This window comes from Pelophylax lessonae (genome assembly GCF_965119305.1).
Source record: "Pelophylax lessonae genome assembly, chromosome: 3".
NCBI lineage: Eukaryota > Metazoa > Chordata > Amphibia > Anura > Ranidae > Pelophylax > Pelophylax lessonae.
The window spans coordinates 307622703-307648733 of record NC_138770.1 but is presented as its reverse complement, the minus strand read 5'-3'; the positions used below and the strand labels follow the sequence as shown (position 1 = coordinate 307648733).

The 26031-nt window shown below is 43.6% G+C and overlaps 1 protein-coding gene across 1 annotated transcript in view; it reads left to right on the top strand.

Moving 5' to 3' along the window:
• Nucleotides 1-26031, top strand: part of LOC309550515 (titin-like) — a gene marked incomplete at its 5' end in the record, with an annotated part of 297613 nt that overhangs the window by 137451 nt on the left and 134131 nt on the right. The window contains 3 exons of the mRNA XM_082250877.1: nt 3430-3681; nt 19114-19368; nt 19629-19883. Of these exons, the coding sequence (XP_082107003.1) occupies nt 3430-3681; nt 19114-19368; nt 19629-19883 (762 nt within the window). The remainder of the gene's footprint in view (nt 1-3429; nt 3682-19113; nt 19369-19628; nt 19884-26031) is intronic.

The window sequence follows — 26031 nt, the reverse complement described above, 5'->3', positions numbered from 1 at the left end:
TATATCGAAGTATGAAGCTTGTCATCTCTTATGTATACTGTGGTGTCTAGGAAGTTAGCATGCCTGCTAGAATAATCCATTTTAAGTTTGATAGATGGGTGAAAGGTGTTGATCAATGAAAAAAATTGTTTGAGATTTTCCTCACCTTCTGTCCATATGATGAAAATATCATCAATATAGCGATAATATCTGTATGGCTTATGTTGTATGCTATTCAGGAATTTGTCCTCCAGATCATCCGTAAATAAGTTAACATACTGGGGTGCCATTTTACTTCCCATAGCAGTACCCATACACTGGAGATGGATGTCGTTATTGAAAGTGAAGTAGTTGTGGGTAAGAATGAATTCGATGAGCTGTGTAACATCCTCAGCACTGTATTTGTGGTTTGGTGAGGATGATAAGAATCTGTGACATGCAGCCAATCCATCCTTGTGAGGGATGTTACTATGCAGCGATTCTACATCCATAGTGACTAGAAGTGTATTTGGTGGTAATTGTTGGATATTGTTAAGCTTGTTAAGAAAGTCAGTAGTGTCTTGAAGGAAACTCACAGTATTCATGACTAATGGTTTTAAAATATTTTCTACAAGGCCTGAGATATGTTCGGTAAGTGTATTCATACCTGTTATGATGGGTCTGCCTGGATTTCCTGGCTTGTGAATCTTGGGCAGCATGTAGAAGTCCCCAATTTCTGGATTATCCGGAATAGCATTGATAAGTTCTGAATGTAGGTGGGTTGGTGTAGTTTTAATGAGACCTTTTAATTGCTTAGTAAAATCCTGGGTTGGATCATAATCCAGTTTTCTGTTTCAAAGTTTTTATTGGAGTTAACAAATGTAGTACAACGTTTAACTTGCACTGGAGAATTGCAGAGATACAACTAATAACCCATAGGGTATAGAGAGCAAACAATAAAGTAACTAACAGTTGTAACCTCAGGAAAACCTCAGTAGGTGACAACAAAGGCAATGAACCAATGGGGGATCTGGGGATGGAGAAAGGTAGAAGGAACCCGTCCCCCAGGCACCCCATAATGGGAACAAGCTGTGCCCAGGAGGAGAGGCGCGGCCAACAAGCACTCACCGAGTGATGAGGCAACTGCAAGAGGGTAATCAGATCCCGGAGGAGGGAAGCATGGGACAAATAGGGCCGTCCCGGGCAGGGACCCAAGACAGCTGGAACATGAGGTTACGATTAGTAAACAGGGGGAAACATAGCTCTCCGTTACTACATGACCAGTGGTTGAACAATAGTAGTTGATCCAGAAAAATACGTTGTCAAAAAAGAAAATGAGAGAGAAAAAAAAAAGGGAAAAGATAAGGGGTCAACTGATAGCAGTAATGAAAAAGAGAGGGGGGGAGGGGGGGGGAACAGGGCTGGGAAGGAAAGAGGAGGGTGGGAGAGGGGTGGGAGAGAGAGAGAGAGAGGGAGGGGTGGGGGGGGGTGAAAGGCAGGTCGCCGGGGGGGGGAAACCAGAAATAAGCGGTGTGAGCTCATGCATAGCTTGGAAGCCGATTAAGGAAGCAACAAGGCTTCGTCAAAGTTGGGGGGCAGATAATGGGTCACCCAGGGGTGCCAAAGTTTATCAAACTTCTCAACCTTGTCAGTTAAGATCGCTTCTATTTTTGCATGGATCATCGCTTTGGTGACTCTATGCTTGAGTTCTGGTAAAGGCAAATGGGACGTCTTCCACGCTTTCGCTATGGTTTGTTTGGCCGCTGTGGTGACCTGCAGGAATAACTTATGTCGAAATTTAGAAACATTGTCTGGTTTCAGGTTCAATAGGGCCAGTGAGGGATCCGGGGAGATGGGTACTTCCATGAGGGTGGAGAGGATACGAAAGACCGCTTGCCAAAACTTTTGAACTGTAGGGCAAGTCCACCAGATGTGCATGTGCGTGCCAACAGCTGAGCAACCTCGGAAGCATACGGAGGGGTACGTGGGCAAGAACTTAGCAATGCGCGCTGGCACAAGGTACCAGCGCATTAGAACCTTGTAGTTCGTCTTGGATGCCACTACATTCTGCGAGGCAGCCTTCGTCGTCTGCCAAATTTGTGACCAGTCTGCGGGGTCAAGTGTAAGCCCCAAATCATGTTCCCATTTAGCCGTGTACGGGGGGGGGAGTTCGACTCGGGGGGTCTGAGAGTCTGGAATAAAGCATGGAGATCAGGCCACGTGTATGTGGGTTGTGAAGGCAAATGTGTTCGAAAGAGGTCAGGGTGGGCAAGGAAGTGTCGGTGCGAATGCACGGAGTTAGGAAGTGTTTAATCTGTAGATAGTGGAAGATTTCAGAGCTTGGGAGCCTATGTGCTTCTTTTAGTGTTTGGAAAGTCTTGAAGGCATTAAACAAGATTAAGGAGTGTGCCCTAACGAGGCCAGCAGAAGCCCATCTGTGGAACGAAGATGGAGAGTCCCAAGCTGGGGGAAAAGAAGGGTTATGTAAAAATGACAATAGAGGGTTATGGGGTGACTGGAGTTTGTATTTGAATTTCAGTGTGTTCCAGAGATGAAGGGAATGGCACAAGATCGGGTTAGTTAGCGATCGACGGTCCGAGGGTGTCAGCCACAACAGATTAGCTACTGAAAGGGGATCACATTCCACCGCTTCAAGGGACACCCAAAGGGGGATTTCCTGGGTGGCGTGCCATTTGGGCAGCTGTGCCAACTGAGCCGCCTGGTAATATTTGGCGAATTGGGGAACCATAATCCAGTTTTTTATAGTAAGTAGTATTGGCCAGCTGCATCTGGCCTTCTTGTATATATTTGTTTGTATCCATCACAACGACTGCTCCGCCTTTATCTGCTGGTTTGATAATGATGGCCTGATTATTGCGCAAATCGTGTATAGCTCTTCGCTCCAGTGGTGAAAGGTTGTATTTTCTTTTGCTGGGTGGATATCAGGGATGTAACTCGCAGTCTAAAGCTGTCAATATAGGTGTCCAGTTTGGGGTTGCGTCCTTGTGGAGGTGTGAAGTTGCTGTTCTTTTTCTTTTTGTCACTTTCTGTTGTCCTAGGATAACTTTCATTTCTGTGAAAATATTCTTTGAGCCTTAGTCTCCTGAAGAATTCCTCCATATCTGACAATACCTGTAAATTATCCAATTTGGTGGTTGGGCAGAACGTGAGGCCTTTGGAGAGGACTGTTATTTCTGGTTCAGAAAGTTTATGATTTGACAAATTAATGATTCCAAGTTCCTCTGTTATTTCCGCATTTTCAGTCAGGTCAGCATTTATACAGATGATACCTTGGGATTCTGAATCTGATTCCAAGTCACTGATAGCAGTTATATATTTACTAAAATGACAACATTTTTTAAAATAGGTAAAACAAAAATCTTCATAGCCTTTTTCTATATATATTTATTTTGATGTTTTAAAGTTCAAATTTAATTTCTCAAATGCATTTATTACTTTTTTTAAATCTAGAACCTGGTATGGTGAGAAATGTCCTAATTACCAATGTAACTACTGAATCTGTTGACCTGAGTTGGTTTCCACCAGACGGTAATTACAGCTACTATAAAATAGAGGTGCCTGAAGGTATATTCCTGAATACGACAAACTCACAGTCCATTTCCATACGAGGACTGACTCCAGGAATGCAATACAATGTCCTAATAATAGCAGTCACTGGGCCTGATGTGCAAGGAGAAGCCAAGATTACACCCACTTATACAAGTGAGTACAGATAAGTAGATGAACAACTGTATAGCAATCTTTGTGGACCAACTTATCTATTAGTAGATTTACCATTTTATGCAGAGAAACCTTAATTCAGCACAAGTATATTATGTATGTTGTCTATGTAACGTTTTATATAATTAGATTTCTGTAGACGTCACAACCAAAAGATAATATGTATGTAAGATTCCCACTAGTGCAATTTCTTCTGTGTCTGCTTTCTTTTAATCCACGACAATGAATCAAATGATTATCTATGGTACCCATGCCTATTCACATCACTAAAAAATAGTGCAATGCAAATTTTGAAAAGGTGCAGGTGCCCAATATATTTTAATGTGAGCACATGAAAAGCACATGAAGAAAACGTGTACATGCAATTTTGGTGCATTTTTGGCAGGGTTTTGTGACTTAACAACAAGTCTTTTCCTCCTGCAAAAAAATACATAAAGCATGAAAATGCATCAAAAACGCACTACAAAAATGCAGCAGCACTAGTGTGAGCCTAGGCTAAATGAAATATAATAGCAATATCTGCAAAAATATAATTTTTTTAAATAATTATATTAATTAGCATGTCATGCATGGTCTGATGTCTCCTTCTATTTTGTGTTAATGTTAAAAAAAAGGAATGGTACAAATAGAACACTATAGAACTGTGAAAGTCAATATAGATGAATACTATATACATAGAGGGCTAGACCGTACAAAACAGTGCCGAAAGCTAAAAATTGGCTTGGGCAGGATGGGGGTAAAAATGCCCTGTATTGAAGTGGTTAAAACACAGTAAAAATACACGCTTTAGAAAAATACTGCCTGTAGGTATCTATAGAAATTACCATAAACAGGTACCAGGTAAAGTGACTGAAGCAGCAAAGATGGAGAAAGTTCTCATACCAGCCAGATTGCATGACAGCCATTGGGTTCCCAGGATGTGACCGAATAGTGCTGTGGATGGATCTGGCTGGTATGAGATCTTTCTCAATCTTTGCTGCTTCAGTCGCTTTAGCTAGTGCTTGTTTATGTGAATTTCCATAGATACCTGAAAGCAGCATTTTTTCTAAAGTGTAGGTTTTTACTGTGTGTTTTAAATTAACTTTCCTTGTGGTTTTCATGGATATATGCTTCCTGGATATAAATCTATTTCATATGACTTCCTGGGTGCATTAAGATTCAATGGTATATTAGCAGTATTACATGGTCAACTATCTCAAGCGCTTTTGGTGTTTTAGGTTTATGCTTGCCTGTTCCACTACTAAAAGTGGCAATTTTACAGTAGATCAGATTCTGACCAATAATGTTTTGCCAAACATTTGATCATTTATGACTAGGGTTGAGCGGACACCTAGATGTCCGTGTTCGACGGGTTCGGCCGAACTTTAAAAAAAAGTCCGGGTCCGTGTCCCGGACTTTTACCGAACTTTTCCCGGACACCGAACCCCATTGAAGTCAATGGGGACCCGAACTTTAAGGCACTAAAATGGCTCTAAAACACCAAAGGAAAGGGCTAGAGTGCTGCAAATGGCAGCAAAACGTAATTAAGAGCATGGCAAGTGCTCTGCAAACAAATGTGGATAGGGAAATAACTTAAAACAACAAAAAAAAACAGAAAAATAAAACAATGTTCTTCTTCATCTCTGAAGGACGAGGCCCATATGGAGTAGGAGGGAGGTTGAGGTGGTGGTGGATGTGGCGGTGACATAGGCGTGCGCACAGGGTGTGCTGGGTGTGCCTGGGCACACCCTAATCACCTAGGGCACATAGCATTGCCAGTGAGGAGATGGGAAAGATCTCCCTGGGACCTGCTCTGCTCTATTTCTCCTTGCCTACAGGTACATGGCCCCGATACATTACTCTCCCTGCTGGCAAACACATGCATGTGTATTTCAACTTTGGGGTGCACACCTTAATGCAATAGGCTGCGCACACCTATGGGCGGTGTAGGTGGAAGCGGCGGTGGAGGAGGACCAGGGCCGGATTAACAGCATCATGGGCTTGGTGCTGAGGATTTTGAAGGGCCTTAAGGGCCGTGCCTTGCCATGCACCCAGAGGAGGAAGGGTGCAGCCATGCATGCCTAATTCAACATGGGATGCTGTCTCTGAAGCCCATAAACACATCCATGCATCGCCAACTGTCCCTCCTTGTCCGGCCTTCACGCTGTGTGGGGAGGTTCTGAGGGTGCTGCCTGGGGAAGCGAGCATAGAAGCCAGACTTCTGTGTTTACAAGTGACAGAAGAGCGGTAACAGTGAATATGGCCAACCCGGGGCCTATATAAAAGGTAGGGGCCTGGAGCTGCAGCTCCAATAGCCCCTACATTAATCTGGCCCTGAGGAGGAGGACGAGGTAGCCAACACTGCTTCTTTTCAAAAATTTTAAATGAGGGTACACCCCAAAAGAGTGAGAAAGAGCAAAAATGGAACAATGGGTGGGTAAGGTCGGTATCCATTGCTATTCTGCATAAGGTACGGAAAAGTCCCGTGGGATCCATGCCTGGTTCATTTTAATGAACGTGAGCTTGTCCACATTGTCTCTGGACAGGCGGCTGCGCTTGTCTGTTATAACGCCCCCAGCCGTGCTAAATACCCGTTCAGATAATACACTGGCTGCAGGGCACGCCAGCACCTCCAAGGCGTAAAGGGCAAGCTCAGGCCATGTGCCCAATTTGGAGACCCAGAAGTTGAAGGGGGCAGACCCGTCATTCACTACATGTAGGCGTGTGCACACATACTGCTCCACCATGTTGGTAAAATGCTGCCTCCTGCTAAGACGTTCCATCTGAGCTGCTGGTGCTGCTGTTTGTTGTGGCGTGCTGACAAAGCTTTTCCACATTTCGGCCATGCTAACCCTGCCTTCTGAGGTGCTGGCGGTGCCCTGGTTGCGTTGGCGACCTCCTCCTCCTCCTCCTCTGCCTTGTGCTTCCACTGTGGCCCCGCTGTCAGATGGGAATGCCAGCAGCATGGCGTCTACCAGCGTGCGCTTGTACTCGCGCATCTTGCGATCGCGCTCCAGTGAGTGAATTAAGGACGGTACGTTGTCCTTGTAACGGGGATCCAGCAGCGTGGCCACCCAGTAATCAGCACAAGTTAGAATGTGGGCAACTCGGCGGTCGTTGTGGAGACACTGCAGCATGTAATCGCTCATGTGTGCCAGGCTGCCCAGAGGCGACGAAAGGCTGTCCTCTGTGGGAGGTGTATCGTCCGTGTCCTCTGTATCCCCCCAGCCACGCACCAGTGATGGCCATGAGCTGGCCTGGGTGCCACCCTGCTGTGAACATGGTTCCATCTCCTCCTCCAGCTCCTCCTCCTCCTCATCCTCCTCATCCTCCAGAACTGTGCCCCTGCTGGACAATTGCGTCCCTGGCGTTTGCGTGTGCAGGAACCCACCCTCGGAGCCCCTTGCGAATGACTGCCCTGAAAGCCTTGGAAATGTTACCTCTTCATCCTCCTCCTCCTCCTCATCCTGTGCCACATCCTCTTCCATCATCGCCCGAATTGTTTTTTCAAGGAGGCATAGAAGTGGGATAGTTAAGCTGAGAACGGCGTCATTGCCACTGGCCATGTTGGTGGAGTACTCAAAACAGCGCAACAAGGCACACAGGTCTCGCATGGAGGCCCAGTTATTGGTGGTGAAGTGGTGCTGTTCCGCAGAGCGACTCACGCGTGCGTGCTGCAGCTGAAACTCCACTATGGCCTGCTGCTGCTCGCACAGTCTTTCCAGCATGTGCAAGGTGGAGTTCCACCTTGTGGGCACGTCACATATGAGGCGGTGAGCGGGAAGGCCGAAGTTACGCTGCAGCGCTGCCAGGCGAGCAGCAGCAGGGTGAGAACGCCGAAAGTGCGCACAAACGGCCCGCACTTTCTGCAGCAGCTCTGACATATCGGGGTAGTTTTTAAGGAACCTCTGCACCACCAAATTCAGCACATGCGCCAGGCAAGGGATGTGCGTCAAACCGGCTAGGCCCAGAGCTGCTATGAGATTTCGCCCGTTATCGCACACCACCAGGCCGGGCTTGAGGCTCGCTGGCAGCAACCACTCATTTGTCTGCTGTTCCATGCTCCTCCACAACTCCTGCGCGGTGTGTGGTTTGTCCCCCAAACAGGCAAGTTGTAAAACTGCCTGCTGTCGTTTACCCCTGGCCGTGCTGAAGTTGGTGGTGAAGGTGTTACGCTGTCCGGATGAGGAGGCGGTAGAGGATGAGGAAGCGGAGTAGGAGGAGTTAGGAACAGGAGGCAAACTGAAGCGCCCTGCAATCCTCGGTGGTGGAAGGACATGCGCCAAATTGCTATCCGCCTCAGGCCCATCCGCCACTGCATTTACCCAGTGTGCCGTTAGGGAGATATAACGCCCCTGACCGTGCTTACTGGTCCACGTATCCGTAGTTAGGTGGACCTTGGCACAGATGGCGTTGCGCAGTGCACACCTGATATTTTCCCCCACTTGGTTGTGCAGGGAAGGGATGGCTTGCCTGGAAAAGTAGTGGCGGCTGGGCACGACGTACTGTGGGACAGCCACCGACATAAGGTTTTTAAAACTGTGCGTCTCCACCAGACGGAATGACAGCATTTCAAAGGCCAATAATTTTGAAATGCTGGCATTCAGGGCCAGGGATCGCGGGTGGGTAGGGGGGTACTTCCTCTTCCTCTCAAGTGTTTGGGAGATGGAAAGCTGAACGCTTCCACGGGACATTGTGGAGATGGTTGTTGGTGACCCAGGTGGTGGTGTTGCTGACAGATCGTCTGTTTGCGGGGTGGCAGGTGCCGGTATCACTACAGATGTGGCTGGAGCGGCCGAGACTGCAGCAGAAGAGGAAGCAGGATGAGCCAGAGACGTTTCTTGGTTTTGAAGGTGTGTACTCCACTGCAGCTCGTGCTTTGCACTTAGATGCCTGATCATGCAGGTTGTGCTCAGGTTGAGAAGGTTTATGCCTCGCTTCAAGCTCTGATTGCACAGGGTGCAAACCACTCGTGTCCTGTCATCAGCACATTTTCTAAAGAACTTCCACGCTAGAGAACTCCTTTGAGCTGACTTTGGTGCGCTCGTTCCCTTGCTGCGTTGGGCAGTAGCGGGCGTAGTGTCTAGGGCACGGCCGCTCCGCTTCTGCACCCTGCTCCCTCTTCTGCTGTGCTGGTGGCTCTGTGCGACCACCGCCTCTTCCTCCAAACTACTCAGGTCACCTGCATGACGTTCATTCCATGTGGGGTCGAGGACCTCATCGTCCTCCACATCATCTTCCACCCAGTCTTCACCCCTGCCCTCCTTGTCGGTCTCCACAATGCTGAACGCCGCAGCAGTTGGCACCTGCGTTTCGTCATCATCGGAGACGTGCTGCGATGATCCTTGCATGTACTCATCTTGAGAAATAAGTGGTTGGGCATCGCTGCACTCAATCTCTTCCACTTCTGGGGCAGGGCTAGGTGGATGGCCCTGGGAAACCCTGCTGACAGAGTCCTCAAAAAGAATAAGAGACTGCTGTATGGCTTGGGGCTCAGACTGCTGGCCTGATTTGCAAGGGGGTGAGGTGAAAGACGGTTGGACATTGGCTGCAGGTGCCAACTCTGACCTTTCTGCAGTAGACTGGGTGGGAGACAATGTGAAGGAACTGGAGGCACTGTCAGCAGCAAACCAATCTACTATCGCCTCAACTTGTTCTGGCCTCATCACTTCTAGGGGCGTTTGATGCCCTACCAAATACTGATGCAGGTTCTGTCGCCTACTCACACTTGAGGAAGGTGTTTCACTTGTGCGTGTAGCTGGCACAGATCGACCACGTCCTCTCCTTGCAACAGGAGCTCTACCAGCAGCACCACGACCCAGGCCACGGCCCTTATTTGACGGTCTCCTCATATTTCTGTAATTTAAGATCTTGCCCTAGAAAGGTTTTTATTGAATAGCGGAATAGGAAATATGATCCAAAAAAGTGTATGTATCTCGCACGTACAAAACCACACTAGGCCCCAATTACTATTGTTTCTACCCCTAAAAGGATGGATGAGGAGTAGGAGGAGTATGGAACAGACAGCACCCTCAAATCTTCAGAAGTATGAGATGAACCCCAAAAACTTGGAAAGGTGGATCTCACACGTACCGACACAGACTATCCCGCAATTCAATTGATCCTCAAAGGTTTTTATTGAATAGCGGAATAGGAAATATGATCAAAAAAAGTGTATGTATCTCGCACGTACACAACCACACTAGGCCCCAATTACTATTGTTTGTACCCCTAAAAGGATGGATGAGGAGTAGGAGGAGGAGCATGGAACAGGCAGCACCCTCAAATCTTCAGAAGTATGAGATGAACCCCAAAAACTTGGAAAGGTGGATCTCACACGTACCGACACAGACTATCCCGCAATTCAATTGATCCTCAAAGGTTTTTATTGAATAGCGGAATAGGAAATATGATCAAAAAAAGTGTATGTATATCACACGTACACAACCACACTAGGCCCCAATTACTATTGTTTGTACCCCTAAAAGGCTAGATGAGGAGTAGGGGGGGTATGGAACAGGCAGCACCCTCAAATCTTCAGAAGTATGAGATGAACCCCAAAAACTTGGAAAGGTGGATCTCTCTCACACGTACCAACACAGACTATCCCCCAATTTAACTGATCCCCAAAGGTTTTTGATTAAATAGCGGAATAGAAAATATGATCCAAAAAAAGTGTATGTATATCACACGTACACAACCACACTAGGCCCCAATTACTATTGTTTGTACCCCTAAAAGGCTAGATGAGGAGTAGGGGGAGTATGGAACAGGCAGCACCCTCAAACCTTCAGAAGTATGAGATGAACCCCAACAACTTGGAAAGGTGGATCTCTCTCACACGTACCAACACAGACTATCCCCCAATTTAACTGATCCCCAAAGGTTTTTGATTAAATAGCGGAATAGAAAATATGATCCAAAAAAAGTGTATGTATATCACACGTACACAACCACACTGGGCCCCAATTACTATTGTTTGTACCCCTAAAAGGCTAGATGAGGAGTAGGGGGAGTATGGAACAGGCAGCACCCTCAAACCTTCAGAAGTATGAGATGAACCCCAACAACTTGGAAAGGTGGATCTCTCTCACACGTACCAACACAGACTATCCCCCAATTTAACTGATCCCCAAAGGTTTTTGATTAAATAGCGGAATAGAAAATATGATCCAAAAAAAGTGTATGTATATCACACGTACACAACCACACTAGGCCCCAATTACTATTGTTTGTACCCCTAAAAGGCTAGATGAGGAGTAGGGGGGTATGGAACAGGCAGCACCCTCAAACCTTCAGAAGTATGAGATGAACCCCAACAACTTGGAAAGGTGGATCTCTCTCACACGTACCAACACAGACTATCCCCCAATTTAACTGATCCCCAAAGGTTTTTGATTAAATAGCGGAATAGAAAATATGATCCAAAAAAAGTGTATGTATATCACACGTACACAACCACACTAGGCCCCAATTACTATTGTTTGTACCCCTAAAAGGCTAGATGAGGAGTAGGGGGGGTATGGAACAGGCAGCACCCTCAAACCTTCAGAAGTATGAGATGAACCCCAACAACTTGGAAAGGTGGATCTCTCTCACACGTACCAACACAGACTATCCCCCAATTTAACTGATCCCCAAAGGTTTTTGATTAAATAGCGGAATAGAAAATATGATCCAAAAAAAGTGTATGTATATCACACGTACACAACCACACTAGGCCCCAATTACTATTGTTTGTACCCCTAAAAGGCTAGGAGTAGGGGGAGTATGGAACAGGCAGCACCCTCAAACCTTCAGAAGTATGAGATGAACCCCAACAACTTGGAAAGGTGGATCTCTCTCACACGTACCAACACAGACTATCCCCCAATTTAACTGATCCCCAAAGGTTTTTGATTAAATAGCGGAATAGAAAATATGATCCAAAAAAAGTGTATGTATATCACACGTACACAACCACACTAGGCCCCAATTACTATTGTTTGTACCCCTAAAAGGCTAGATGAGGAGTAGGGGGAGTATGGAACAGGCAGCACCCTCAAACCTTCAGAAGTATGAGATGAACCCCAACAACTTGGAAAGGTGGATCTCTCTCACACGTACCAACACAGACTATCCCCCAATTTAACTGATCCCCAAAGGTTTTTGATTAAATAGCGGAATAGAAAATATGATCCAAAAAAAGTGTATGTATATCACACGTACACAACCACACTAGGCCCCAATTACTATTGTTTGTACCCCTAAAAGGCTAGATGAGGAGTAGGGGGGGTATGGAACAGGCAGCACCCTCAAATCTTCAGAAGTATGAGATGAACCCCAAAAACTTGGAAAGGTGGATCTCTCTCACACGTACCAACACAGACTATCCCCCAATTTAACTGATCCCCAAAGGTTTTTGATTAAATAGCGGAATAGAAAATATGATCCAAAAAAAGTGTATGTATATCACACGTACACAACCACACTAGGCCCCAATTACTATTGTTTGTACCCCTAAAAGGCTAGATGAGGAGTAGGGGGAGTATGGAACAGGCAGCACCCTCAAACCTTCAGAAGTATGAGATGAACCCCAACAACTTGGAAAGGTGGATCTCTCTCACACGTACCAACACAGACTATCCCCCAATTTAACTGATCCCCAAAGGTTTTTGATTAAATAGCGGAATAGAAAATATGATCCAAAAAAAGTGTATGTATATCACACGTACACAACCACACTGGGCCCCAATTACTATTGTTTGTACCCCTAAAAGGCTAGATGAGGAGTAGGGGGAGTATGGAACAGGCAGCACCCTCAAACCTTCAGAAGTATGAGATGAACCCCAACAACTTGGAAAGGTGGATCTCTCTCACACGTACCAACACAGACTATCCCCCAATATAACTGATCCCCAAAGGTTTTTGATTAAATAGCGGAATAGAAAATATGATCCAAAAAAAGTGTATGTATATCACACGTACACAACCACACTAGGCCCCAATTACTATTGTTTGTACCCCTAAAAGGCTAGATGAGGAGTAGGGGGGGTATGGAACAGGCAGCACCCTCAAACCTTCAGAAGTATGAGATGAACCCCAACAACTTGGAAAGGTGGATCTCTCTCACACGTACCAACACAGACTATCCCCCAATTTAACTGATCCCCAAAGGTTTTTGATTAAATAGCGGAATAGAAAATATGATCCAAAAAAAGTGTATGTATATCACACGTACACAACCACACTGGGCCCCAATTACTATTGTTTGTACCCCTAAAAGGCTAGATGAGGAGTAGGGGGAGTATGGAACAGGCAGCACCCTCAAACCTTCAGAAGTATGAGATGAACCCCAACAACTTGGAAAGGTGGATCTCTCTCACACGTATCAACACAGACTATCCCCCAATTTAACTGATCCCCAAAGGTTTTTGATTAAATAGCGGAATAGAAAATATGATCCAAAAAAAGTGTATGTATATCACACGTACACAACCACACTAGGCCCCAATTACTATTGTTTGTACCCCTAAAAGGCTAGGAGTAGGGGGGGTATGGAACAGGCAGCACCCTCAAACCTTCAGAAGTATGAGATGAACCCCAACAACTTGGAAAGGTGGATCTCTCTCACACGTACCAACACAGACTATCCCCCAATTTAACTGATCCCCAAAGGTTTTTGATTAAATAGCGGAATAGAAAATATGATCCAAAAAAAGTGTATGTATATCACACGTACACAACCACACTAGGCCCCAATTACTATTGTTTGTACCCCTAAAAGGCTAGATGAGGAGTAGGGGGGGTATGGAACAGGCAGCACCCTGAAACCTTCAGAAGTATGAGATGAACCCCAACAACTTGGAAAGGTGGATCTCTCTCACACGTACCAACACAGACTATCCCCCAATTTAACTGATCCCCAAAGGTTTTTGATTAAATAGCGGAATAGAAAATATGATCCAAAAAAAGTGTATGTATATCACACGTACACAACCACACTGGGCCCCAATTACTATTGTTTGTACCCCTAAAAGGCTAGATGAGGAGTAGGGGGAGTATGGAACAGGCAGCACCCTCAAACCTTCAGAAGTATGAGATGAACCCCAACAACTTGGAAAGGTGGATCTCTCTCACACGTACCAACACAGACTATCCCCCAATTTAACTGATCCCCAAAGGTTTTTGATTAAATAGCGGAATAGAAAATATGATCCAAAAAAAGTGTATGTATATCACACGTACACAACCACACTAGGCCCCAATTACTATTGTTTGTACCCCTAAAAGGCTAGGAGTAGGGGGGGTATGGAACAGGCAGCACCCTCAAACCTTCAGAAGTATGAGATGAACCCCAACAACTTGGAAAGGTGGATCTCTCTCACACGTACCAACACAGACTATCCCCCAATTTAACTGATCCCCAAAGGTTTTTGATTAAATAGCGGAATAGAAAATATGATCCAAAAAAAGTGTATGTATATCACACGTACACAACCACACTGGGCCCCAATTACTATTGTTTGTACCCCTAAAAGGCTAGATGAGGAGTAGGGGGAGTATGGAACAGGCAGCACCCTCAAACCTTCAGAAGTATGAGATGAACCCCAACAACTTGGAAAGGTGGATCTCTCTCACACGTACCAACACAGACTATCCCCCAATTTAACTGATCCCCAAAGGTTTTTGATTAAATAGCGGAATAGAAAATATGATCCAAAAAAAGTGTATGTATATCACACGTACACAACCACACTAGGCCCCAATTACTATTGTTTGTACCCCTAAAAGGCTAGGAGTAGGGGGGGTATGGAACAGGCAGCACCCTCAAACCTTCAGAAGTATGAGATGAACCCCAACAACTTGGAAAGGTGGATCTCTCTCACACGTACCAACACAGACTATCCCCCAATTTAACTGATCCCCAAAGGTTTTTGATTAAATAGCGGAATAGAAAATATGATCCAAAAAAAGTGTATGTATATCACACGTACACAACCACACTAGGCCCCAATTACTATTGTTTGTACCCCTAAAAGGCTAGGAGTAGGGGGAGTATGGAACAGGCAGCACCCTCAAACCTTCAGAAGTATGAGATGAACCCCAACAACTTGGAAAGGTGGATCTCTCTCACACGTACCAACACAGACTATCCCCCAATTTAACTGATCCCCAAAGGTTTTTGATTAAATAGCGGAATAGAAAATATGATCCAAAAAAAGTGTATGTATATCACACGTACACAACCACACTAGGCCCCAATTACTATTGTTTGTACCCCTAAAAGGCTAGATGAGGAGTAGGGGGAGTATGGAACAGGCAGCACCCTCAAACCTTCAGAAGTATGAGATGAACCCCAACAACTTGGAAAGGTGGATCTCTCTCACACGTACCAACACAGACTATCCCCCAATTTAACTGATCCCCAAAGGTTTTTGATTAAATAGCGGAATAGAAAATATGATCCAAAAAAAGTGTATGTATATCACACGTACACAACCACACTAGGCCCCAATTACTATTGTTTGTACCCCTAAAAGGCTAGATGAGGAGTAGGGGGGGTATGGAACAGGCAGCACCCTCAAATCTTCAGAAGTATGAGATGAACCCCAAAAACTTGGAAAGGTGGATCTCTCTCACACGTACCAACACAGACTATCCCCCAATTTAACTGATCCCCAAAGGTTTTTGATTAAATAGCGGAATAGAAAATATGATCCAAAAAAAGTGTATGTATATCACACGTACACAACCACACTAGGCCCCAATTACTATTGTTTGTACCCCTAAAAGGCTAGGAGTAGGGGGAGTATGGAACAGGCAGCACCCTCAAACCTTCAGAAGTATGAGATGAACCCCAACAACTTGGAAAGGTGGATCTCTCTCACACGTACCAACACAGACTATCCCCCAATTTAACTGATCCCCAAAGGTTTTTGATTAAATAGCGGAATAGAAAATATGATCCAAAAAAAGTGTATGTATATCACACGTACACAACCACACTAGGCCCCAATTACTATTGTTTGTACCCCTAAAAGGCTAGATGAGGAGTAGGGGGGGTATGGAACAGGCAGCACCCTCAAACCTTCAGAAGTATGAGATGAACCCCAACAACTTGGAAAGGTGGATCTCTCTCACACGTACCAACACAGACTATCCCCCAATTTAACTGATCCCCAAAGGTTTTTGATTAAATAGCGGAATAGAAAATATGATCCAAAAAAAGTGTATGTATATCACACGTACACAACCACACTAGGCCCCAATTACTATTGTTTGTACCCCTAAAAGGCTAGGAGTAGGGGGAGTATGGAACAGGCAGCACCCTCAAACCTTCAGAAGTATGAGATGAACCCCAACAACTTGGAAAGGTGGATCTCTCTCACACGTACCAACACAGACTATCCCCCAATTTAACTGATCCCCAAAGGTTTTTGATTAAATAGCGGAATAGAAAATATGATCCAAAAAAAGTGTATGTATATCACACGTACACAACCACACTAGGCCCCAATTACTATTGTTTGTACCCCTAAAAGGCTAGATGAGGAGTAGGGGGAGTATGGAACAGGCAGCACCCTCAAATCTTCAGAAGTATGAGATTGTGTTCACTGTACCCCACAAAGATTGAGTTCACTGCACCCCACAATGATTGTGTTCACTGCACCCCACAAAGATTGTGTTCACTGCACCTCACAAAGATTGTGTTCACTGTACCCCCCAAAGATTGTGTTCACTGCACCCCACAAAGATTCTGTTCACTGTACCCCACAAAGATTGTGTTCACTGCACCCTAAAAGGATGTTGTTCACTGCACCCCACAAAGATTGTGTTCACTGCACCCTAAAAGGATGTTGTTCACTGCACCCCAAAAAGATTGTGTTCACTGTACCCCCCCCAAAGATTGTGTTCACTGCACCCCACAAAGATTGTGTTCACTGCACCCCAAAAAGATTGTGTTCACTGTACCCCCCAAAGATTGTGTTCACTGCACCCCAAAAAGATTGTGTTCACTGTACCCCCCAAAGATTGTGTTCACTGCACCCCACAAAGATTCTGTTCACTGTACCCCACAAAGATTGTGTTCACTGCACCCCAAAAAGATTGTGTTCACTGTACCCCCCCCCCAAAGATTGTGTTCACTGCACCCCACAAAGATTCTGTTCACTGCACCCCACAAAGGATTTTGTTCACTGCACCCCAAAAAGATTGTGTTCACTGCACCCCAAAAAGGATTTTGATCACTGCACCCCAAAAAGGATGTTGTTCACTGCACCCCAAAAATGATTTTGTTCACTCCACCCCAAAAAGATTGTGTTCACTGCACCCCACAAAGATTGTGTTCACTGCACCCCAAAAAGATTGTGTTCACTGTACCCCCCAAAGATTGTGTTCACTGCACCCCACAAAGATTCTGTTCACTGTACCCCACAAAGATTGTGTTCACTGCACCCCAAAAAGATTGTGTTCACTGCACCCCAAAAAGGATGTTGTTCACTGCACCCCAAAAAGGATGTTGTTCACTCCACCCCAAAAAGATTGTGTTCACTGCACCCCAAAAAGATTGTGTTCACTGCACCCCAAAAATGATTTTGTTCACTGCACCCCAAAAAGGATTTTGTTCACTGCACCCCAAAAAGGATGTTGTTCACTCCACCCCAAAAAGATTGTGTTCACTGCACCCCAAAAAGATTGTGTTCACTGCACCCCACAAAGGATTTTGTTCACTGCACCCCAAAAAGATTGTGTTCACTGCACCCCAAAAAGGATTTTGTTCACTGCACCCCAAAAAGGATTTTGTTCACTGCACCCCAAAAAGATTGTGTTCACTGCACCCCACAAAGGATTTTGTTCACTGCACCCCACAAAGATTGTGTTCACTGCACACCAAAAAGGATTGTGTTCACTGCACCCCAAAAAGATTTTGTTCACTGCACCCCAAAAAGATTGTGTTCACTGCAGCCCAAAAAGATTGTGTTCACTGCAGCCCAAAAAGATTGTGTTCACTGCAGCCCAAAAAGATTGTGTTCACTGCAGCCCAAAAAGATTGTGTTCACTGCAGCTCACACACAGAAAAATGGATGTGGATCACTGACACCTGCCTATCTCCAATCCCACACCACACAGCAATATCGATTGTAGTTTGTAGAACACAGTTTCCCTAAAATTCAGCAGACTCTGTCCCTAACAGGATTGAGAAGAGATCGTAGATCAGGATTGAGTGCAGATTCACCCCACCCCCCACACAGCAATATCGATTGTAGTTTGTAGAAGACACTGACCCTATAATTCAGCAGACTCTATCCCTAAAATGCCTACAACTCGCCCTGCCTAAACACTCCGACCTGTCCCTCAATTCTATCCGGACACAAATGGTTTTTTCCTGCCTATCTTTCCCTAATCAGCAGCCAGCACGTTGATGTGTGCTCTGTCCCTGAATCTAAGCAGCATAATGACGCCGCTGCGGCTGCCTCGAACTTATAAAGACTTGGTCACATGCTTCAGACGGCCAATCACAGCTACTAAGACATTTGCAGGCATGGCTGGGATGGCTTAAGGCACACCAGTTAAACGATTGTTGATTGGCTGTTGAAAGCCCGCCATGAAAAGAGCGCCAAAGCATGCAAAACCCGGAAATAAAACGACCGAACACGGATTTTTACCCGAACATACAGTAAAGTGTCCGTGTCCGTGTTCGGGTACAAAAAATCCAATTATTCGGTACGAACACGAATAATACAGTCCGTGTTCGCTCAACACTAGTCTTGAGTACAAAATGGAGAAATGCTGCAAGGTCATTACCTCACTGTTTTATAGATTTAAAGTGGTCCTGTGGATAGAGATAGGAGTGGAGACCTGTTGCTTGCATGCTGTCATATAGGCATCAAGAAATCTTTCCCTTGGTTTTGTATTGCAGAATAAACAATTCCTTTTTTAACTATTCTAAGGTATTACAAAGGTGATACTCTAAAGCAGCCTTTCTCAACTTTTTTTTTCTTTACATGGGGGAAGTGAACCCTTGAAATATTTGTCCAGTCACAGGGAACCTCTGCTAATAAATACAATATCTACAGCTTACGGTACAGTAATGATATATGTATATATAATAATTGATGGTCAGTGGAAATAATGTTCCCTACATTTGTGGCCATTGGAAAGAATCCCTCCCTCCTTATAGATAGCTAAAAAGCATCATTGGTATCTGTGGATAATTATTTGAGAGACAGAAATTGCTCATTGCTGAAGGAACCCCTATAAACCTTTGGAGGAACCTTAGGGTTCCATGTTGAGAGAGGCTGCTCTAAGGTAATACATTTTCAGTATTCTGGGTACAATGCAGGATGCACTTTTGTATACAGGGAATATTCGTCACTGTGATGAACCATAATTTGTTTTTTAAAATCTTGAGATTATTATATAATATTTTACTGCAAACTCTGCACTTTGCAGTACCTGGAGTAGTGAAGAACCTGGACACAGAGAACATCAACACCACTTCTATATCTCTGAGATGGGAGAAACCAGATGGAAATGTATCTCATTACCTGATAGAGATGAATGGATCCACAGTGCTGGACTTTCTATACACTAATTCTGCTGTAATCAGAGATCTTTCACCTGGCAATCATTACTCATTCCTCGTCTATGTAATTGTGGATGGAAATCCAGCTCGAGGAAACAGCTCCAATGTATCTGTCTATACAAGTAAGTACTCAGAATGGACAATTAGTCATTATGATGCGCTTTGTTGTGTATGATACATTTTTAAAAGGAAAAAGTTGTTTACCATACTTCCATTAGGTAACAAAACAATGATTCTTTATTAAACACATGATACATGTATTCAATAGCAGCAACAACAACAACAACATAAAATTGGAGTAATATTTATGCTATGCTTCTTGTACTTACCATATAATCATACCAATAAATTTAAACCATATTTTCTTATTCTTTCCTAACAGTCCCCGAAGTAGTGACCAGCCTTGCAGCAGGCACAGTCTCCACCACATATGTCCTTCTGAGCTGGGCGCCTCCACAGGGAAATGCAAGTTCATATATGATCCAAGTTCTGCAAAACTCCACTTATAACAGAAATGCCACTTCAACCTCAGTTATAATTGACCATCTGACACCTGGAAATTATTACACCTTCCTGGTTTCTGCTGTTGTGGATGATCTTGTGAAAGGAAACGACACCCTTTTATCCCTATACACAAGTAAGAATCAAACAAAAGAAACAACAAGGCATATCTAATTATTTTATTTCATTCATACTCTATGTTTCCATGTCTAATTGGATATTTGTATTTCTCTTAATTCAAATGTGGTAATATAGTTATTTTATGATAATCAAATATAACTGTACTAAAAAAAAAAAAAAGCCAGTCAAGACAGAAAAAGGCCACCAAACACATATTTCAGAATGCAGAAAGTCTGTATTTTGTTTAAATATTGTCGCCAGTTTCACCTGTACCAAAACATATAATAATACATTTTCCTCAAACAATCAGTAACTTGAATTAGTACCATTTTGGAATGTGGAAGTGGCTACTGGTTAATAGAACCACATGTGTGTAATAGTCTGTTGTTTATGTGGCTGTTAGCAGTCCACAATGAGCATAGCACATTCTAAAAACAGAAAGAAAGCATACGTTTAACATATAAGGTATATTGCAGGATTTTTGTTTTGTCTGGAGTTCTGTATAAATTTGACATCGTCCTAAAGGCTAGGCATGAATGAACATCTAGTAGTAGTTTAGTGATATAAGTATATTCACCGTGATAGGAGAATGGGACCTCTCATTCATTACTTTTTTAGTAGTTGCTACATGCCTAGAGAGTCACTGACCAAATGCAAACAGCACTGAAGTCAGGAGTCCTGGCTTGTGTGACATTTTTAGAGTCCCATTATAAGTCGCTTTTTGCCACCATTAGTAACATATATGAAAAAAATCCAATATATATATATATATATATATATATATATATATATATACACCATAGTTTGTAGATGCTATAATTTTCCCACAAACTGATCAATATACAGTTATTGGGATTTTTTTTTTTACCAAAGACATGTAGCAGAATACATCTGGCCTAAATTGATGAAGAAATTAATTTTTTTTTCATTATTTTTATTGGATATGTTATAACAGCTTTAGCCCCAGAAAGATTTGCCCCTTAATGACCAGGCCCTATTTTGCGATTTGGCACTGCGTTAATTTAACGGACAATTGTGTGGTCGTGCGACACTGCACCCAAACAAAAATTACGTCCTTTTTTTCCCACAAATAGAGATTTCTTTTGGTGGTATTTGATCACCTGTGCCTTTTTTTTTTTTTTTTTCGCGCTATAAACAAAAAGAGCGGCAATTTTGAAAAAAAAAAAAAAACAATAATTTTCAAATCTTTTATATGACATTCTCAAAAAAAAAAGAAATTTAAAAATCTAAATTTTTTAACATTTTAGGCCAATTTATTTTTTGCTACATATTTTTGGTAAAAAAATCACAATACGCGTATTTTGATTGGTTTGCGCAAAATTTATTGTGTCTACTAACTACGGGAAAGATTTATGTAATTTTTATTATTTTTTTTTTTTACTGGTAATGGTGGCAATCTGCGATTTTTTGCGGGACTGCGACATTGCAGCGGACAGATCGGACCCCTAAATAACATTTCTGACACTTTTGGGGGTACCAGTGACATTACTACAGTAATCAGTGCTAAAAAATATGCACTGTGGGGGGTTTGGGCTTGTGAGATGATCATGGAGACATGCGATCCTATATAGCAGGATTACATAGTCTCTGTGATCATTGCAGGGAGAAGGACGGACGGCTGTGTTTACATCAGCCAACCGTCCTTCTCTGTCAGCGGGAGGAGATCGAGGGTGTCAGGCAGCAATCGGAGCCGCATGACACATGCACTGGCTTCCCAGCTGAAGAGTGGGGGCGGGAGCGCGCCACCGGTGGTGCTCGCTCGCCCCCTAGCCCCCCCAGAGCGAGCGCCGTACATGTACGATGATTTGCCTTTGGGAGCCAGCGTGCCGCAGTATATCTGCGGCGGCTGGTCGGAAAGCGGTTAAAGCAGGAAAAAAATGTGTTTTTTTTTCAAAATGTTCAGTCTTTTTTATATCGCAAAAAAATAAAAACCCAGTGGTGATCAAATACCACCAAAAGAAAGCTCTATTTGTGTGAAAAAAATTATATAAATTAAATTTGCGTACAGTGGTGCATGACTGTGCAAACTCCAGTTAAAGTAGAGCAGTGCTAAATAGCAAAGGATGGCCTGGTCGTGAAGGGGGGGGGGGGTCTGGAGACCTTCTGGAGAAATAGAACATGCTGCATTTTTTCTGCACTATACTGTACTGGAGTTTGCCAAAAGACATAAGGAACATTCAAGTGAATGGTCTGCCCTATCTGCGATGTCCATTTACGCATGAAAATGTGCAAAAAACGTGAGTGAGTGAGTAACTGTCCCATGAGGCTGCATATCCCCTGGCCCTCTTGGACAGTGCTGATTGGCCCTGTGCCAATCACATGCACCCTCCAAAAAAAAAAGAAAAATTCTTTAGCAATACACTCCAGATTGTGCAGAGTGCCTCCTAGGGTTCTGTTCTATCAGGATATGAATTGGGGACTGTAGAAGAAGGGGAGGATCAGAGAAGACAGGATCAAACATCCTTTTTACACAATGCACAGGATGAACCCCTTAGGTTCCACAGTGAGTATAAAAAGCATGATTTACTGCAAATACAGACAGATTTAACTTTAGTGGGCTTAGTAACACTTTCATTCTTATACAAAACACCTCTGTCAGGGCAGACATATGGGAACTGGTTATAAAGGGGCATGCTCCAGGGCCATTTTCCTTATTTTTCTTTAATACCTGATGAGTAACAGACCAAAAATTCTTATATGTTGAGACACCTATTAGATAAATGCTTGTTCTTGGTTGCTACTTGCTGAGTAACAAACCAAGATACCTAATATAGATGTACTATATATACTGTATTTAACATGGGTGTATTATATACTGTACCTATAATATAGGTTTATTATATAATGTACCTATAATATAAGTGTGTTTTATACTGTACCTATAATATAGGTGTATTATATACTGTACCTAAAATATAGGTGTATCATATACTGTATCTATAATATACACTGCTCAAAAAAATGAAAGGAACACTTTAAAAAAACACATCAGATCTCAATGGGAAAAATATCATGCTGGATATCTATACTGATATGGACTGGGTAATGTGTTAGGAACGAAAGGATGTCACATTGTTTGCTAAAAATGCAAATTATAAACCTACAAAGGGCTGAATTCAAAGACACCCCCAAAATCAAAGTGAAAAAAATGATGCAGCAGGCTACTCCATTTTGCTGAAATTTCCTTGCAGCAACTCAAAATAGTACTCAGTAGTTTGTATGGCCCCCACGTGCTTGTATGCATGCCAGACAACGTCTGGACATGCTCTTAGGATGAAGGATGGTGTCCTGGGGTTTTTCCTCCCAGATCTGGACCAGAGCATCACTGTGCTTCTGAACAGACTGAGGTTCAACCTGATGGCATCAGATGGACCAAAACATAATGTCCATGAGCCTTTCAGTGGTATCAATTCCTTCATCCTCCAGGAACTGGCTGCATACTATTGCCACATGAGACCGGCATTATCATACACCAGGCGGAACCCAGGACCCACTGCACCAGCATAGGGTCTGACAATGGGTCCAAAAATTTCATCCCAATACCTAATGTCAGTCAAGGTATTATTGTCCAGCCTGTAGAGGTGTCTGTACATCCCTCCATGGATATGCCTCCCCAGACCATCACTCACCCACCACCAAACCGGTCATGCTGAACAACGTTACAGGCAGCATAATGTTCTCCGTGGCTTCTCCAGACCCTTTCATGTCTGTCACATGCGCTCAGGGTGAACCTGCTCTCATCTGTGAAAAGCACAGGGTGCCAGTGGCAGACCGGCCAATTCTGGTGTTCAATAGCAAATGCCAATCGAGCTCCATGGTGCCAGGCAGAAAGCACAGGGCCCACTAGAGGATGTTTGGCCCTCAGGCCACCCTCATGAAGTCTGTTTCTGATTGTTTGGTCAGAGACCTTAACTTCAGTGGCCTGCTGGAGGTCATTTTGTAGGGCTCTGGCAGTGCTCATCCTGTTCCTCCTTAAACAAAGTAGGAGATACCGATCCTGCAGATGGGTTAAGGACCTTCTTTGGCCCTGTCTAGCTCTCCTAGAGTAACTGCCTGTCTCCTGGAATCTCCTCCTTGCTATTGAGACTGTGCTGGAAGAAACAGCAATCCTTCTGGTAATGGCACGTAATAATGTGTCATCCTGGAGGAGTTGGAATGCCTGTGCAACCTCTATAGGATCCAGGTATTGTCTCATGCTACCAGTAGTGACACTGACCCTAGCCAAATGCAAAATTAGTGAAAAACAGTGAGAAAACACGAGTAGGGAAAAACATGTCAGTTGCCTCCACATGTAAAACAATTCTGTTTTGGAGGACATCTCATTGTTGCCCATCTAGTGCCCCTGTTATTAATGTCATTAACACCAAAACAGCTGAAACTGATTAACAACCCCCTCTGCTACTTAACCAACCAGATCAATATCCCAGGAGTCTAATTGACTTGATGCTATACTCTGATTAATAAGTGTTCCCTTTTGAGCAGTGTAGTTTTACTATTTACTGTGCTATAATATAGGTGCATCATATACTTTACCTATAATATAGCTGTACTATATACTGTACTATAATATAGGTGTATTATTTACTGTACCTACTGTATAATATAAGTGTATTATATCTGTACCTATAATATATTTAATATAAGTGTGTTTTATACTGTACCTATAATATAGGTGTAATATATACTGTACCTATTATGTAGTATAGATACTTATGTTGCACTATTCAGAGGACAGTACGATGTAGGATGCCCTTTTTTTGTGGGAAGACTTTACTTAGCCTTCGTAGTGAATAATAATTTGTTATTCACACTTATGATTTATCATGAAAAAAATAATAATTACAGCATAAAAAGCTGTTGAATAAAAAAATAGCTGTGTTGCTAACAGGGGTGTCTCTAGCACTGGGTACCTGTGGCACATGTCCAGAATCTTTTGTGGGGTGCCATGACCGCCCAACTTTTTTTTTTCACATTTCAGAGCTGTAGTACCACTTGTACTTGTATGTATAATGACATGGTGATTAGACAGATTTTATTTAACTATGCCCTTTAAACCCTTCCCACTGTGAGCACAATTTAGACACACCCATCATTCAGGAAGGCATATTATGCACACTGCCTCATTCCTTTTCTTTGGGTACTCAAAGGTGTCCTAGGTCTTTCACAATCCTAGCAATTCCCCTGGTGGCTTGAAGCATAGCTAGGACCAAGTAATTTAAAGTAAACCAGGGTTAATAGTGGTCTCCTATTCAAGGAAGTTAGATTAAGCCTATTAGACCAAAGTAAGTATTTAAAGTGGTTTTAAAGGCTATATATATATGTTTTTTTTTTTTTTTTTTTTAAGTAACAAACAAATTATACTTACCTATAGTATTGCACAGAGTGGCCCCAAACCTTCTCTTCTGGGGTCCCCTGCCGGAACTCTTTGCTCTTCCTCTTCTCTGTACACCTCTATAGGAAGCCACTTCCTGTGGTGGCACACCTGCAGGCACATTCCTGAGCCCCGCTGTGTGCATCGATAAACACAGGCAGTGCAGCTTCACCCTGCCAGACCCTACCCCTTCTCTCCCCTCCCAGACTTTGATTGACAGCAGCAGGTGCCGACCGCCCCACTGCTGTCTCTGAGCATGTGAGAGGGGAAAGAGGGAGCCAGTGATGCTGCAAATGGGCATAGTGCCAGATCGATACAAGACCCAGGTAAATACTTGGGCAGGGGAGTGGGGTAACAACTAGTGGAATGTTTTATACATTAATAAAGGTAACACACTAAGGAAAAAAAATCTTTTGGCTTTAGAGCCACTTTTAGCTTGTAATCACTTTTATTTTAATTCTATGCAAACATAATATTGCAGAATCGCCCCAAAGAAGCAAAAACATATGTTGAAGCTGCGCTGCCTCATCAAGGCTCTTCTTGATAAGCAGGGAGCTTGTCTATTCAGAATATACTGTAACTCTGCATGTTCCTTCATTCCTCTGCCTATGTGGAGGGGAGTGTGTCCTTTTCCTCCAATCAGCTCTCACACAGTGTAAGTGCAGTATCTCCACCCACCCCTAAGTATTGCTAAATAATTAAGAAAGATTTTTAACATGATCTGCACTTTTGAAAGGGTGTAGAAAGGGAAAGACAGCAGATATACAAGTAA